This window comes from Branchiostoma floridae, chromosome 13 (genome assembly GCF_000003815.2).
Source record: "Branchiostoma floridae strain S238N-H82 chromosome 13, Bfl_VNyyK, whole genome shotgun sequence".
Classification (NCBI taxonomy): Eukaryota; Metazoa; Chordata; class Leptocardii; order Amphioxiformes; family Branchiostomatidae; genus Branchiostoma; species Branchiostoma floridae.
The window spans coordinates 17,175,518-17,190,973 of record NC_049991.1 but is presented as its reverse complement, the minus strand read 5'-3'; the positions used below and the strand labels follow the sequence as shown (position 1 = coordinate 17,190,973).

The 15,456-nt window shown below is 41.1% G+C and overlaps 1 protein-coding gene across 1 annotated transcript; it reads right to left on the bottom strand.

The window, feature by feature from the left end:
- Positions 1-915: 915 nt before the first annotated feature.
- Positions 916-14,919, bottom strand: LOC118429153 (SID1 transmembrane family member 1-like). Its single transcript, XM_035839578.1, has 26 exons — positions 14,636-14,919; positions 12,408-12,529; positions 11,641-11,805; positions 11,101-11,248; positions 10,571-10,654; positions 10,111-10,210; positions 9,858-9,920; positions 9,394-9,487; positions 9,099-9,148; positions 8,787-8,870; positions 8,508-8,629; positions 8,150-8,223; positions 7,900-7,966; positions 7,488-7,561; positions 7,153-7,227; positions 6,785-6,842; positions 6,453-6,495; positions 6,041-6,115; positions 4,366-4,502; positions 3,810-3,912; positions 3,327-3,406; positions 2,892-2,938; positions 2,550-2,655; positions 2,010-2,120; positions 1,555-1,668; positions 916-1,045 (listed from the first exon to the last, which is right to left on the bottom strand). Exons 1-26 carry the CDS (start codon positions 14,828-14,830, stop codon positions 983-985), a joined length of 2,454 nt encoding a protein of 817 aa, XP_035695471.1. The 5' UTR covers positions 14,831-14,919; the 3' UTR covers positions 916-982.
- Positions 14,920-15,456: the final 537 nt, after the last annotated feature.

The following is a 15,456-nucleotide window of genomic DNA, read 5'->3' as shown; positions in this document are numbered from 1 at the left end:
CAATAATCTCAGCATAATTCAGTAGACTCTTTTGACACAACCAGTATTCTGAAAGATATACACAACAGGCGTTATAATGTCTATACAGCACGCAACAACACGCATTATCATAGGCTTTAGGATCTAAGGCTTGTTTGAAGACAAGAACTGTTTTGCGGTTTCGTGACTGCGCCTTTGTTGTCTCAATGCACAACCATCGCCCCATACACGGGTGCAATCATGGTACGTACACGTGGTACTTTTGATTCATAACTCGAGGTAGCAGCTTGTAGAATTCGCGCAGAGGAAATTTACACCAGGATCTATTGAATATCTTTGGCAAAGTCGACTCAACTGCGAATTTTGCTTTGGCCACGAGAAGCAAATAGCAGGTAAAACATACTCTAATTGAATAGCAACACATATAAAGTGATTACATACTTAAACCAAAATCTTCTGACGACAAGTACAGCTTATGAACTATAATATTCAAAATCTAAAATTGCACGCTGTGTTTACGTGATCACGAACTAATAGAGAATACAAGCGCAACATGTAGTAAATAAGTAATACTATATACGTTAATTTCGCTGATGGTTTAACACAAATGAAAGCGTTGCATGCAGTGTTTCTCGAAATCAAAGACATTGATGCTACTGACATCGGCGGAAATAGCTCAGAAGTTCAGACTTAAGTCGATCAAATTTTACCTTTGATTTAAATCTTGCCTTATGCTGAGCACGCACTTAATCTATGTTTTTTTGTACTAATGATTTCAAGAACTCATCGTTGAGGTATCCTTCATTTAAAAGCCATTATGACGCTTTGCTTATCTTTGATTTTACAGCTGTTTCTCTTTTTTCTAACATCCGATTTCTTCGCGATACCGGCATTGCCACCTAACAAGTACAAATTTCAGGCAACACTATAATTCCATTATTAACTTTGGCATTTGTACATATATTGTTTAAAATTCCAGCTAAAATCGAATGGCACTCCGAACTTAGAACACAGCGATTTGGTCCCGTCTTACATAGTCAAGATCGTCGTCCAGTACCAGCAGGACCTACAGAAAGAAGGAAGAACAAAATTAAAGACGTGTGCACACTTTCGATTATGACCAAATGAGACAGGTATGCTTTCTGACTGCTTGCCATAGCTAGGACCTTCAATGCGCATTCTCAGCTTTGTCGTATTGGGTTTCTTATTCCCAACGAGATCCGTTCCTGTCTCGTTTTATAAACTTAAGCACAATGTGAAGCTTTTAAAGAACACTTAGTCATCCTTCCCAGAAAACGTCCTTGCGTTACAATGTTCTATCCCCCAAACCATTCAAATAACATTTCTTAAAGTAGCATCAGTTGCTCGGCTATATCAGGTTCATGTTAATGACTTGTGAGGCTCCAAGGCGCGGCTTAAAGGAATGTTACAACGGGAGAAGACATATATCCCTGAGAATGTCATGGTTAAACATTCAAAATACACTTCAAAATGCTATTATGTAAACAATTCAAATGCCATTATGTAATACATTCAAAGACCATAACTTGAAGCAGCATCAGGCACAGTACTTACAATGAAGGAACAGAAGAGGCTGACGGCGGAGAGAAAGTGCCAGATGTCGTGAGTGTCGTAAAATCCCAGCAGCACGCAGGGTCTGTTCTGAGCACGGGACTCTGCAGGCATTTTCTGTCATGACAAAATAAGTATATAATAAGCCAAACAAGTAAAATAAGCAAATCAAATAAAAATCAGATAAGGTTTATTCAACTATGCTCATTTAATATTGTACCAAAAGAAAGAAAACATCCTGTGCCGTATGTCTTCAGGTTTGATAATAGCATGACGAGGTATTATTTTACGCATTTTCATCAACGCACATTCATGATAGGATATGCAGAAATTAGGAAAACATTTTCTATCATATCTAATCAACGTTTGGGTACGTAGTATTTCGTACTTACGATGAAGCAAAGGTTTTTCTTAATGTCATTTACATCTTAAGGTTTTTTCATCTTTCACTAACATACCTGCCAAGACGTGTTGGCTTCTAAGAAGAAGTAGAGAGCAGCAGCCCACACAGCAGCACTTTGTAAAATGAGCAGACACGTCAAGAACCGGATCTTCTCACCGCTTATGATCTGGAGACAGAAGATGAGAATGTACCAATTACGTCATCATTCAATGTCATCTTAAAATTTTTAGCACACTGAAATAGTCTCTAACAGACTTCTTGCAGGACTGAAAAGTTGTAGACATTGGCCTAAATAAGAGATATATGTACTCAGAGGACTTATTCAGGCACAGGTGTAAACATTTGTCCGCCTTTGGTTGCAGAAAGTAAAAGGCAAATGCAACCTACGGAATCTGGTAGAGACTCAAACACACTGTAACTAATCATGAGTTCTAGTAATACATTTTGTTGACTTATTTACAGCCGCTCTGTTGCCTTTGTTTTTTTTTAATATTTCGCTAACACATAATCATAATCGAAGGTTCACCAGTTACAATAAGATTTAGAAAGTATTTATCATTATGTTTCTTGGGATACGTTCAGACATTGTACGCACCTTCATGATGATGTAGAAGCCGAAGTAGATGAGTAGGTTGGAGATGACAATACCGAGCAGGAAAGACGCGAAGTCCTGAGGCTGGTAAATGGCACCAGCTAGGGCTCTGCAGGGACGTCAATAAAACAGTTAACTCGGCATGTGCTGCTTAAGATTTAACTTTTGCAGGTATGCACAAACTGCTTCAATCATTTCGTGATTGTTATGTACAAATAGAGGGACAAAACTGTCAATTGAAATACATGTCCTTGATGCGCAGTTAACATGAATGGTCAGATTACCATGATGTCAATTGCTGTGAACTAAAAGCATAAAGGTCGAATATGACCGGGAGGTACTTACAATGCCAAGTTCACCAGATTCCCTATGGTCAGTAGGACAAACCTACTCTGTAAAGGAAATTGTCAAATAAAGTCAAACTTCGAATCCTGGAAGACTAGCCCTAAACAGGGCTAATGGATATCGCAATTAAGGTAAGTAAAATCTTATTGCCACTTTACATGATTGTGCAGATATCACTTTGGAACACATTTAGATCATCCATATTTTTGACTTTGATGTACTATAACAGTTGTAATTAAAGGCATAGTCTATCTATGATCTGATAATATTAGTCGTGTTTGTTAATCGTACAAAACTCGTCTGTCTTGTGAAGGTGCGGTCAAAATTCGCCGTAAAGTTCGTAAAATTTCCAAGCAGAACGTCAAACCGTGACGGAAAAGTTCTCAATTTGGCTTTTATAGAATCTCATGAGACCTGTGAATACCTGACACTTACCGTGTACATGGGCTTGCAGTCTGTACACTGGAGATAGTCTGTTCTCAGCATGACGTAAGCGCGTTTGAACACCTTCAGATCTGGACAATGACATGATTATGGTTATTGTTGAGGCCGCTTCTTAACATGTAACATCATTAAACTTCTGCCTGAAAACGATGATTTAATGATAAAAGTGGCGAATTCGGGGCCCCCTCCGTTACTATGATAGTATGATATAGATATCATTGTAACAGACGAATTTCGAGAAGAGAGAGAGAGAGAGAGAGAGAGAGAGAGAGAGAGAGAGAGAGAGAGAGAGAGAGAGAGAGAGACAGACGGACAGACAGAGAGAGAGAGAGAGAGACAGAAACAGACAGACAGACAGACAGACAGGCAAGCAGAGAGGGAGAGGGAGAGAGAGAAAGAGAGAGGGGGAGAAATCCTAAACAGAACATCTAGTTCTACGGCACATATTCTATAGCTTAAAAGTTTTCCACGTACCGAATGACCACCTGCCCATGTAGTAGAGCTCCATGTTGAGGAACAGTGTGGCGAGGATGTACACAAACGTGAACAGGCCCCAGAAGGCCTTCGTGCCGTAAACCTGAGTGTTGAACAGATTACACGTGCCTTTTTTAGTAGTATAAGTATACATAACTAATCATTTGTTTCAATACTATTTGAAAAATTTAAGACCATTACGTTACATGGTTACAAAATTACTTCTTCCGATTTACGAAGCATTTGAATTGGTGTCAGCGTGATTGTATTCAAACATTTCGTGAAAAATTTTGCGACACTACTTGTGCTTGTCCGCACAAGAAAGGTAAAATATGACAAAAGCTCAATCTGCTGAAACGTTTTATTCTATATATATGCCTGCGAATGTTTCAAAGGTAAAACCATCATGATAATACATGCATCGTTTCTTGGAACCTATTCGGTCGATGCAATAGTACATGCATTCAAAATCTTTATAAATTTTTCGTGTAACAATATGTCAGAAAATGCTCTTTGATATTACTGAATTGAGGAACGGACAAACAAACGAACTCACCACTCCGATGACAGCCATGAAGATGACGCCAGCGAAGAACATGTAGGCGGCGTAGGCGTTCGGGTTGACGTCAGGGTGCCGCTTCTGGTACAGCTTCAGCATGCCCAACCCGCCGATAATGTACATGAACGAGGTGTCTGGAATAGAGATCGTTTAGACAGTCTTTGGCGAAATCAAATAAACGATTATGATTTCAGACTTCTCTGCACCCAATAACAAAGGGCGGCGCTTCTGGTACAGCTTCAGCATGCCCAACCCGCCGATAATGTACATGAACGGTGTGTCTGAAATAGAGATGATTTGAAGAGTCTTCGGTGAAATCAAATAAGCGATAGACTTCTCTGCACTCAATAACAAAGGGCAGTGCTCCAGCTCCAGCTTCAACAATGCACATGAAGATGTGTCTGAAATTAGAGTTCTGTTTAAAAAGAGTTTATTTGGTGGTGAAATTTCATTAGAGATACATGCACCCAATAACAAATGGCCGTAATTCTAGTAGAGGTTCATGCCCAACCCACCGATAATGTACATGAACGATGTGTCTGGAATACAGTTCATCTCAAGAGTCTTTGCAGGAATGTAGATGTGGTCAGTATTACATCTCTGACTGCGATATCATTCAATCTGTAATTATTCAGTTTGCAGCATGATTCAAGTCTTTATTGAACACGAATATTTTTTGCGATGTTTCTTTTTATTGAAATGCATCTTTTTTTTTCGTTTTTCAGTCAAGTCGCCTCTTGAGTTGAGAATTTGTAAGGTTTGCTATTCTATCCCAAGACAATCAATTCAAAATCACCCATACATGTACAGTTCAGACAACACCTGGTGACGTCACGTCAAGTCACATGACTCCTAGCTATATCCTCCTCTTCCTCCTTCCTAGAAACTGTCGTTAGCGCTCAGCTGGGCGTGGCGGCGCGCGCCTGTAATCCAGCTACATGGAGGCTGGGGTTGGCGGACCGCTTGAGGCCGGGGGTTCTGCGGCGTGCTGTCCTATGGCGATCGGGCGTCCACGCTAAGTTCGGCATCGATATGGTTACCCCGGGGGAGCCCAGGGCAACCAGGTCCTCTAAGGAGGGACGCACCGGCCCAGGTTGGAAACAAAGCAGGCAAAAGTCCCCGTGTCGATCAGTAGCGGGATCGCGCCCGTGAATAGGCACTGCGTCTCAGCCCGGCCAATACAGTGGGACCCAACTCCTTTTTTTTTCTTCTTACTTTCACATGACAAAACTAGACAAAGTTTGGCATATTTCAGCATTGACCGTGGCATTTTACTTTTTTTTTTACTCAGGTGCCAGTAACTATCAAAATTCAAAGGGAAACTGCATTGGAAATCCCCTTCAGTCAGCCGGAAATATATTGACAAATGCCTAACGTACATGTATTAACTTAAACGTAGCGAGTGTGTTACGCCCAAGGGTGGTCAGTATACCGGCTATACAGAAACATAGATTACAACTAGAAATACATGTGTACATGTGGTATAACTTGAGGACGCTGGTGCTGTAATCTCCGAGCAGATCCTACAGTGGAATGAAATAATATCATAACGCGGCCTGAGACCTTCGGTGGGAAACGCACACTCCCATGCCGGCCACACTCCTTTGGTCAGCTTATGATACTATCCCATCTCACCGTGGGATCTGCTTGAAGATTATGGTGCTGCACATACCGAACTGGAAGTTGCTGTAGTTGGGACACACGTGGTAGCAGGCGCTCATGATTCCCTCCATGACTAGTGCAAGGGCTGAGGAGAAAACACAAAAACGGATGATTAGCTAGGAGATTTCTGCATTTATTATTAGAGATCAGACTGGTGTAGTACTCGTCACCTAGACTTGGTACTATTCTATTTCTACCTGGGCTCAAAATTATGGCAGCGAGTGCAAGGAGCTCGAGGCCCTTTAGATATAGAATAGTACTTAGGCTCTGTGACCCAGGCTATCCGTCACTCAAAGTAATAACATATTATGAAAGTATTTGTTTCAAATATAGTATCATATCTAAGTGCTGGTTATACGCTACTTTGTGCATGACATTGACGAAGACCTTAAATTTAAAGTAACACTCAAAGATCTACGTACCTATTGCATAGTACAGACCAAAATGCTTGGGGAGACCATACTCCTGGTGATGGGAAAACAGATATCAAATATCAGATACGCTACATCAATGAAGGTTAGACATCCAGGTAATAAGATACGCCAAAAAGCAGTTACTCGAGCAACTGGATATGATTTGGGAAACGGTCAGACGTTTCAGATAGCATCCACTATCTTTCGTCACTGACACTGTGTGTCAGGTATGCTGGTATAGAAAATATTACTTAGTTTTGAAAGGTCATATTTAAGATGTCTACGACAAAGAAAGTAAACATGATAACGAAGTGAGAGTGTGCTTTGCAGTAGATACCCACCTGTGCCAGCTTTGCATGTATTCCTCCAGTCTCGACTTGCTTTTTGTGCATTCTGTCTCTGTAATACATAACAAAAATACATTTTTATCAACAAGTGATCAGCCTCTCGCTCTCTCAAAACTATTTTGTCAATATGTTATGAGTAATCAATATGTTATCAGGTCAAACATTTGATTGTTTCATATAGCATACTATAGCATATAAAGAGTGTTGACAATGCAGGTCTGCTATTAGAAGCATGGGTACTATAGTCTTTGGTCTGATACAAAGCTATAGTTTATCAAAACCAATGTTAATCAATAAGGTATCAATGTTGGACATCACTAAAAGACAATTCCACTAGTAGCCAAATGTTGGTAACAATGTACCTTCTGTAGACGAGTAGCATGAGCAGAAACCCCAGCATGACGAAGCCGATGTTGCTCCAGACGTTGTTAAAAGCCCTGTACGCAAAATTACAGGTTACTATGTTGTACCGTGGCCGATACGTACAATGCGCAACAACCACACCTATTTTGTCTGCTCGACACACCTATCAATATTACCGAAACATGTCATCACAAAGCCTGATCATCTATGAAAATGATTACTAAAAGTATGACAAACAATTATGAGATATTTTTGTGCATCTGATGACTATATACGACTGTAGCATGATATGATTATGAACACAATATAAACGTAGAGATGGCAGTTTGCTTACGAGAGAACGCCGTAAGGATGGATGCAGAGGAAGTTGTAGTAGCAGAGATCCTGGTCACCTGTCCTGTTCATCATCTGAGGGTAGAACATCGTGAATAAATATAGCTATAGCCTTAGCCTTTTCTACATGTGGATCGCAATTGGAGACTTTTATGTTAGTGTTACGTAATGCTGGTGAATGTCATAAAAGAGACAGTGGCAGTATGTTCAAAATTTTTGTTTCGGATTGAATGGTCACCACGTAACAAGACCCGTGCTGGTGCTAATATGAATAGACACATTAAAGATATGAACAGAGCAATACAATGGGCATCAAATATATAAAATACAATACATGTTATATTCTCTGTTTCAGGTCATTATATATAAGAATCGAATATTACAATCCCTCCAACAGTACTCATTTCACTTACGACTTGGTACGTGAAGACCAACTGCATCACGGGAAGAGCATAGAACACTGCAATGGTGATGAGATTCCTACGGAAGCAAATGAAAAAAAGAGGTAATAAAGGAGGTAGTGCAGTGTTTAAAACTGCAATAGAACTATGTAGACTTGGTTAGATAAAAAGCAATAGAAATTGTGCGGTGCTTAAAACTGCCATAGAATTATGTACACCTGGTTAGATTAAAAACAACTTCATAGAGAAACATTTTATTCACCTGTTGTACAGCCTGAACTTCTTACTCAGCCTCTTATCCTCCTTTCGAGCCAAGTCGGCAACATACAGGACTCGCTGGTGGATATAAGAAGACTTGAATCTCATAGACAAACTCATATAAGAACAGTGCTAAGCATTGACTTAATATGACCCATGTACATAATAATAGAGCCTCTTTTGAGAATCTCCTCCTGGACTAATAGAACGACTGACATAGACAGCCATCTTCGGTATTGGAGGAGTACACAGAGAAGGGCAAGTGCACTTAAAGGACTGCCAAAGAACACGTTTTGGTATGAGGTTGAAGTACCATTTGGAAGTGTGTATCAACGATGATACAAAATTAGACCTGTGGATACCTTTGTTCTGTATATCTCCTTCTCTGTGTCGATGTCGTCAAGAGTGTCATAGGTGCTGATGTCCACGGACTCTTTCCTCGGGGTTTCGGCGTCGGTGTCTTTCGGAGTGGTCTCTCGTTGTTCTGAGCATAAAAGGTTGATATAACCAATATCAAAGCTTGGAAATTACCATGACAAATGGAAATATCTGTATAAAGTGGTCTTGGACATTCCTACTCTCTGTGCAATAGTCGGCTGAATGATGATGTTTATAGAATCATACAAATATGATATACTCACTCCCGTCGGAGTGCTCCTCGTCTCCTGTTGCACCGTACGATGATTTTCCATTTTCGGTAAGAGACTTGTTTTCTGGTGGAAAACCTGGAATTTTAAAAGGTCTCTTTAATAAGGTTATCAACATTATATATACATTAAAGAATGGTGACGTATGCTTACATCTGTGGGCATAAATTTTGTATGTTAACGGTTTTTCGTTATTAAACCTATTGGCAGCCTTGTAGTATCTTCTGATCAGTAATAGTGATGAACTACACCAGCTAGCTATAATTTGTTCTCTCCGGTTACTAGTATGTAGATTATCCTACTTACTGTCTTCAATCGACTCCATCTCCCGGTCCAGGTTCCCATTCCTACTGTCCCTGTGTGGGTGCAAATGGTATTGGACATCAATCATCGACTGGGCAAAGCACAACGAATACAATCACCGTTTCTGAATGAGCAGGGACGTTGGGCATGAGCAAGATATTTTGTCAGCCAGTGGCAGTGTGTCTTTGTGACGTCTATCGGTACTGGTTAGAACAATCTGGGGACTAATTAAAAAGGCGTAATCTGTGTCAGAAAGAAATAGACCAACTATACGAAAGATGGAAATGTCAGTTCTAACCTGAACCACGTGCCCAGAATGACCAGTCCTGAAACCACGTAGAACAGTCCGAAGATGGCCAGGGCGGCCAGGACAGCGGTCACGAAGTCAGCTTCTGTGATATCAATCGGGAATTACTTCGATCGTCCACCTTCTAACTTCTGCTCAATGACAACAGGGCCTACGTCACATTTCCTAACCGGGGCCCGGCCGGACAGTTTTCGGAAACGAATGATATTATGTTAAAGACAGCAAGATGTTAAGAGAATAGTTGTGGGCATTAATTATCTCATATCTTTACGTAATACATTTCTATTTTTCGTTGCCACAAACAGCCCGGTCGGGCCCCGGTTTGGAAATGTGACCTTAAGCCTAATCTAAGATAAATCACCATCATTATCACATTAACAGCGGCATGATATTCGAAGTATTGTCAGGTGCATTACTTAAAAAAATAAGTGAAAAGTAAGAGATGCTTCTACAACCTGTGAGCGTTTCCTCCACGTGAATCGTGACTTCCTTCATGGACGGCTGTCTGTCCATTCTGCCTGTAAAGTAACCATTCAAATACCTTTGGCAAAGATTCTATAATTAGGTGACATGGAATTCATTAAGGAAAATGTCAACTTAGACCTAGAATAACGATCTGAAACCTCTATATTTCTTTTATATATAGTCCATGACTGCATATGAAGATTGATGCTAAATTCATAACATGCGTCATATTCTTTTCCGTACCTGTGATCGGTTGTATCATTGAAGCCTTCCCGGTACACTCGAACTCTATCGGCTTCACCCCGACAACCAGGTAGAACTTCCCGTCCGGAAAATGTTCCCTCTATTTTAGGATAAACACATCTTGAGCATGCAGATGGGACGGAACATACATGATACAACATATATAATATATATAGTGCTAAACGGTTTTGCGGCACTGTCACGTAATTTTCACCGACCTTTACCTGCGGAACCATAGCCATCAAGGACAGTGAAAACAAACAATTTAATGAAAATCAATAACACGGAAAAATCCAAAACAATAGACCCAATAACAACTATCAAAACCAGGAAATACAATATTATGGCTAACGTAAATGAATATATAACGTTATCTTTATATTAAAGGATAGAAAAGATTAAATTGTTTACGTACTTGAATCTACATGAAATACCACCAAACGTCCATTGGAACACGTACCTGTACAGTAATGGCAGCTGAACTGGTGAAGGTTTGAAAAATTCCCGAGAACTCGATGTTGCTGTCCAGGTCATAAACCGGGCACTGGATGGGTGGATAGATGCTCTCTGTCAGTCAGTCTATACAGATTATGACACTTGTATGAATAAATGGAACATTTTCTTTTTATTCAGTTGAAGGGAGATCCGATCAGGATGTGATATTACGATTCCTTCAGTGAAGTGAATTTTCCTCCGCCATTCAACTAAAAATTTTGCTCATTCTAAACTCTACTGCGTGCTCTTTGCTTTGACGGCATGACCGATTGCGAATTTGTCCCCATCAAAGAGCACAAAGTTAGAGACAAAAGATTTACAGATTACATAGATGTTGTCGTCAGAAAATACCAAACCTCTAGATGAAGGATGGAAGATATTTCATTTTATTGGAAGCTTTAACTGCACAAATTTGCTATTCTTAATAACATTAGATCTGAGCAGGTTTCAGTCGTATTCTACTGATAAAATATACGTGAAATAAACGTATCTGACCTTTGCTCTCTGCAGGGAGAGTACGGAACACTTTTCGTTGTTTTGTGACGTTGCCCTGACAACTACGGTGTCCACCTGGTCAGGGAAGCTGAAGCTGAAGTACTGGGGCTCTGCGGGGGACACCTCGATATCCATCGTGTTATTGTACCTGTGGGGAATGCGGTGGTGGATATGGATCAAATAGAGTGCAGAAGAGTAGTATAGAGTAAAGTAGAGTAGAGTGGATTAAGCGGAGTGGAGTTTGTTTGAATTGAGTGAAGTGGAGTGGAGAAGTGCAGAGTAGAGTTAGAGAAGAGAGTACAATACCATACTGCAGAATAGAATAAAAAAGGATAGAATAAAAAGGAATAGAATAGCATAGAATAGCATAGCATAGAATAGAAAAGAGTAGAATAGAATAGAATAAATTTTAAGATAAAATAAAATAGAATAGAATAGAACAGAATAGAAATCAACAGAGTAGAACGGATTGGAATAATACGCGATGCGAACTAGCATGCGAAAGGTTCGTCCGTACAGTGCTTGCTTGTTATTACTTACCTGAAGTCGAAATCAACCACTTTGGTCACCATGAGCGAGTATGACACGTTCGCAGCAGCTGATGACGTCAGTTGTACGTAAACGGTCTTGCTGACGTCAGCTTGCAGTTGGTTTTCTTCCACCTCCGCTGGACACAGCGTGCGCTCGATCTCGTTAAAGAGATAGCTGCGGGGAAGATACAGTAATAAATCAAGGTGTGTTACCATGCGGAAGCGTAAAGTATAATAATTGAAAATCCCCAATACCGACGCACAGTTTTCAGGCAACCCCGACACTAGTGCAATGTATTGTGATGTAAAACCTTTACGTTCGAACTTATGGTGCCCTCCATTTTTAACATCTGATAACAAGCCATTCCATTACTGTACAGCATTTACCCTAGCCCAACACATAAAAATCAGACCTTCTTCACATATATCAACAACTACCCACGCCGTATGCTGTCTGGGCAACGTTTACATAACGTGGGGTTCTTATATCCCTCTTCCCTTGGACGGCGCTCTCACGTGCACTGTGCTCTCTCTGCAACCTTATTATAAATCTGACCTGAGTCAGCCTCCGATGTAACCGCGGATTGATCATTTCGCTTGCGATTGAAGTTAGGTAAGGTTCTACGCTCAACAAATTGTAAAAATGCGAATATTTTTACGCTTTGTGTGTGTTATTCTCTTTTCAGTCACATTTTACATTTTCAACGATGTAACCAGTAGCAGTGGGTCGCAGTGAGAGCGCAGCACAATCGCCGTTTACTGTAAAGAACTCCTTACTAGTCCTCCACCCTGAGCGGGATCTGCCAGGACAGGATGCCGTCCTCCTGCCGCACCACCACCAGCAGCGGGTGCGACTCCGTGGCGTCAGGGCTCGTCACGTGCAGACGTACCGCCTCCGTCTGGGGGTAGAGTGGGTCATAAGTCCTAACACATGACCGAACCCTAACCTAACCCTAACCCCAACCCCAACCCCAACCCTAACCCTAATAACCCTAATAACCCTAACCCTAACCCTAACCCTAATAACCCTAACCCTAACCTAACCTAACCCTAACCCTAACCCTAACCCTAACCCTAACCCTAACCCTAACCCTAACCCTAACCCTAACCCTAACACTGCAGGTTCTGGATGTAGGTCAGAGAGCTGGTCTTCTGGCGTCCTGGGCATTGCTTGCCCTGGGTTGGGACATAGAGGTCTTTAGTGGCTTCTCTACGGGCATTATGAGGGCGTGTCAGATGAAGCGCAATTGACGCTGTCTGATCAATAAATCGACATAAAGATCAATCAATGAACTAATAATATCAACCTTTGGTGACTAGGAACAATGCATACAGCAAGAACTTTGAGACACAGTACAGGAACCAGTACAATCGTGTGTGAAAGTTATTTTATTGATTTTTATTCCGATTTATTCATCAGATAATTTTTAAGATTATTGATGTCTTCACTTTTAGGTTAGTGCTCCACATGTGTGCTCATAAATTAAAGCTTTGTTTTCCTCTTCTAGGTTCACCACGTGTACATTTGTCGGGTCCAGTATACTAGGTTATACAAATGTAAGTATGTTACGTTCCTCTGGCACAAGCGTGGAGGCGATGTGTGTAAATGGGTTATTAATAGCTCATTATACACGTACTTGAATAGGGTTTCATTTACCACTGGGGGAGCGATGGTTACGACTTTTACGTTCAATAGAGAGAAAACGTTGACCTCAGCGTTTAACATGATTCTACACGTACGAAAAAATGTTGGATAAAGTAGACTATAAGTGATGGAAGCAAAATAATCTAAATCATAAACAGAACACATATCTTGATCACGCCGACACGCCCATTCTTATACATGTGTATATCATAACTTATAGTTGAAGCGGAATAGCCCCAGGGCAGACGATAATATTGTATCCAGATAAATGAAGGCACAGACATCGGAGCATTATAACAATACAGGTAACAGCGTAAACGAGATCCTAATGTTTATTTCTTTAAGAACTCTTTGTATAGGGGCAGCTGTGCATATTCACGTGTCTAGGCTTACAATCTAAACCCCTCGGGCGCCATTTTGAAAGCGTACCTGAGCCTAACGGGGCCGTTAGTAGTACCTTAACAACTTTGAGGGGAAACAAAAATGGTACAATAACGCAATGATATGAGGACACAAAATTAAGCTTTTCATGCTTGTCCAAGAGGTGTTTATAGTAGGCACGTTTTTGTTGTGAATAATGTGCATTACGTTACACCCAACCCAACATATTTTCGCAAAGGGTACGCTAACACATAACGTGACCCAATTCCAAGGCCTGCCAATTCCTGAAGATAGCAAATCGAGAAAGAAGATTACGCCGATTCATAAGTTCACAAATTCTCAATGTGCACACCTACAAAACAGTCTATTATAGCTATGGGTCCGCCAATCACGTAGAATTAGAATCGGACAAAGAGGCACGTCCGCCGAATCCACCTGTTGCGCCTGGCTCGGCGCTGTTTGGAACAAGCACTTTGTGTTTCCGGCCTTCCGCAAACAACACGCTTCTGACTCCGGTCAAAGGACAATTCATACCAAAGAACTGCAGTTCTGTTGAATTATGCATAAAGAGCGGAACATAATCTCTGAAAAGAGGGAAGTTGTACAAAGAAAGGCGTTGTAATAAGGCCTTATTTGGGGTACATTACAAGTAGTGAAAGCGGATCCATTCGAAAGTAAAAACGTTGTCAACCTGTATTAAAACGACACTCGGCAAATGTTATTTCATAGTTTGGGTGCCTTATGCCTTTCCTCAGCTAATTTAGAAAATGAGCCTGCCACAACATTAGGTGATCTTTTGATGAATCGCAGCGACCAGGAAGACATAATATTTCCCATGTGGATATAAATAGGATCCGGCTTTACTCGTTATGTTATATGCATGATTTCATACACGGTATGCAAACAACACTGCCAGTATCTATCCACCATGTCACAGATGTTCCCCTTACAACAAGAAGCCGTAAGATAAAACGCTTACCGTGTTTGGCGGTTCTTGGTAGGTGAATATATAGGTGACCTCGCCTCCTGACCCCACGGTCCCGTTGTAGGTGAGAGAGAAGTTGGCGTGGACGGCAGACACAGGCTGTGTTCCGGTTTCGGACACAGACGTCGCCAGCACAAACGTCCAACTCAACACCGTCGCTGCTAGAAGACATCGCCAACCTCTCGCCATGTTCCACAGCTTTTAAACCAACCTTCAGTCTAGTTTAAGGTGGCACTAGAGGCCTCGGCATTGCAAGAAATAACCCTACCGTCTGGTGTGTGACTGTGTGTACGTGTTCTCGGCACAGCTAGCAGCGATTCCGGGTAGGGGCGTGCGGACGGGGTCATGTGATGATGACGAAACTCCCGGGTCATTGGCAGTGCCCTAGAGTAAAGTGCCGCCGGCTGAATGAATGAATGGGGCCATGCATGTTTGGTTTGGACTCTGGAATTAGGATGTTGAATTTCCATGGTGATGATATGCAGTGGTTTCTCTTTGTATACATTGGCGTTTTGCTTGAGGGTCCCGGGTACGTCTTTCTTTGTGTTCGCATTTCAAAGGCGGGGTTTCAAACAATCTGTTAAACGCAATTTGCTAGTTTGATGATTAAAGTTGATAATCAAAAGGTAATTAACAACCGGTAAGTACCTATCTTGCAATGTAACGGCATCATTTTTTTCACTATAGTTTATTCATAGTTTATTCAGAAAAACAATCAGTATCGCAGTCAGTCATTTAATTGAATAATATGAAGAACAAGCTTACTATCATTATCCCTTCATCGGGTAACCCCTACTCTTGTTCAAAAGGCAAAT

Coding starts and splice junctions, on each gene's coding strand:
- LOC118429153 (XM_035839578.1), bottom strand. CDS start 14,830: ATGGCGAGAGGTTGGCGATGTCTTCTAGCAGCGACGGTGTTGAGTTGG. Junction 7,562..7,899: donor TGGTCTTCACGTACCAAGTC/GTAAGTGAAATG, acceptor TTCTACCCTCAG/ATGATGAACAGGACAGGTGA. Junction 1,046..1,554: donor GCCTCTTCTGTTCCTTCATT/GTAAGTACTGTG, acceptor TTCTTTCTGTAG/GTCCTGCTGGTACTGGACGA.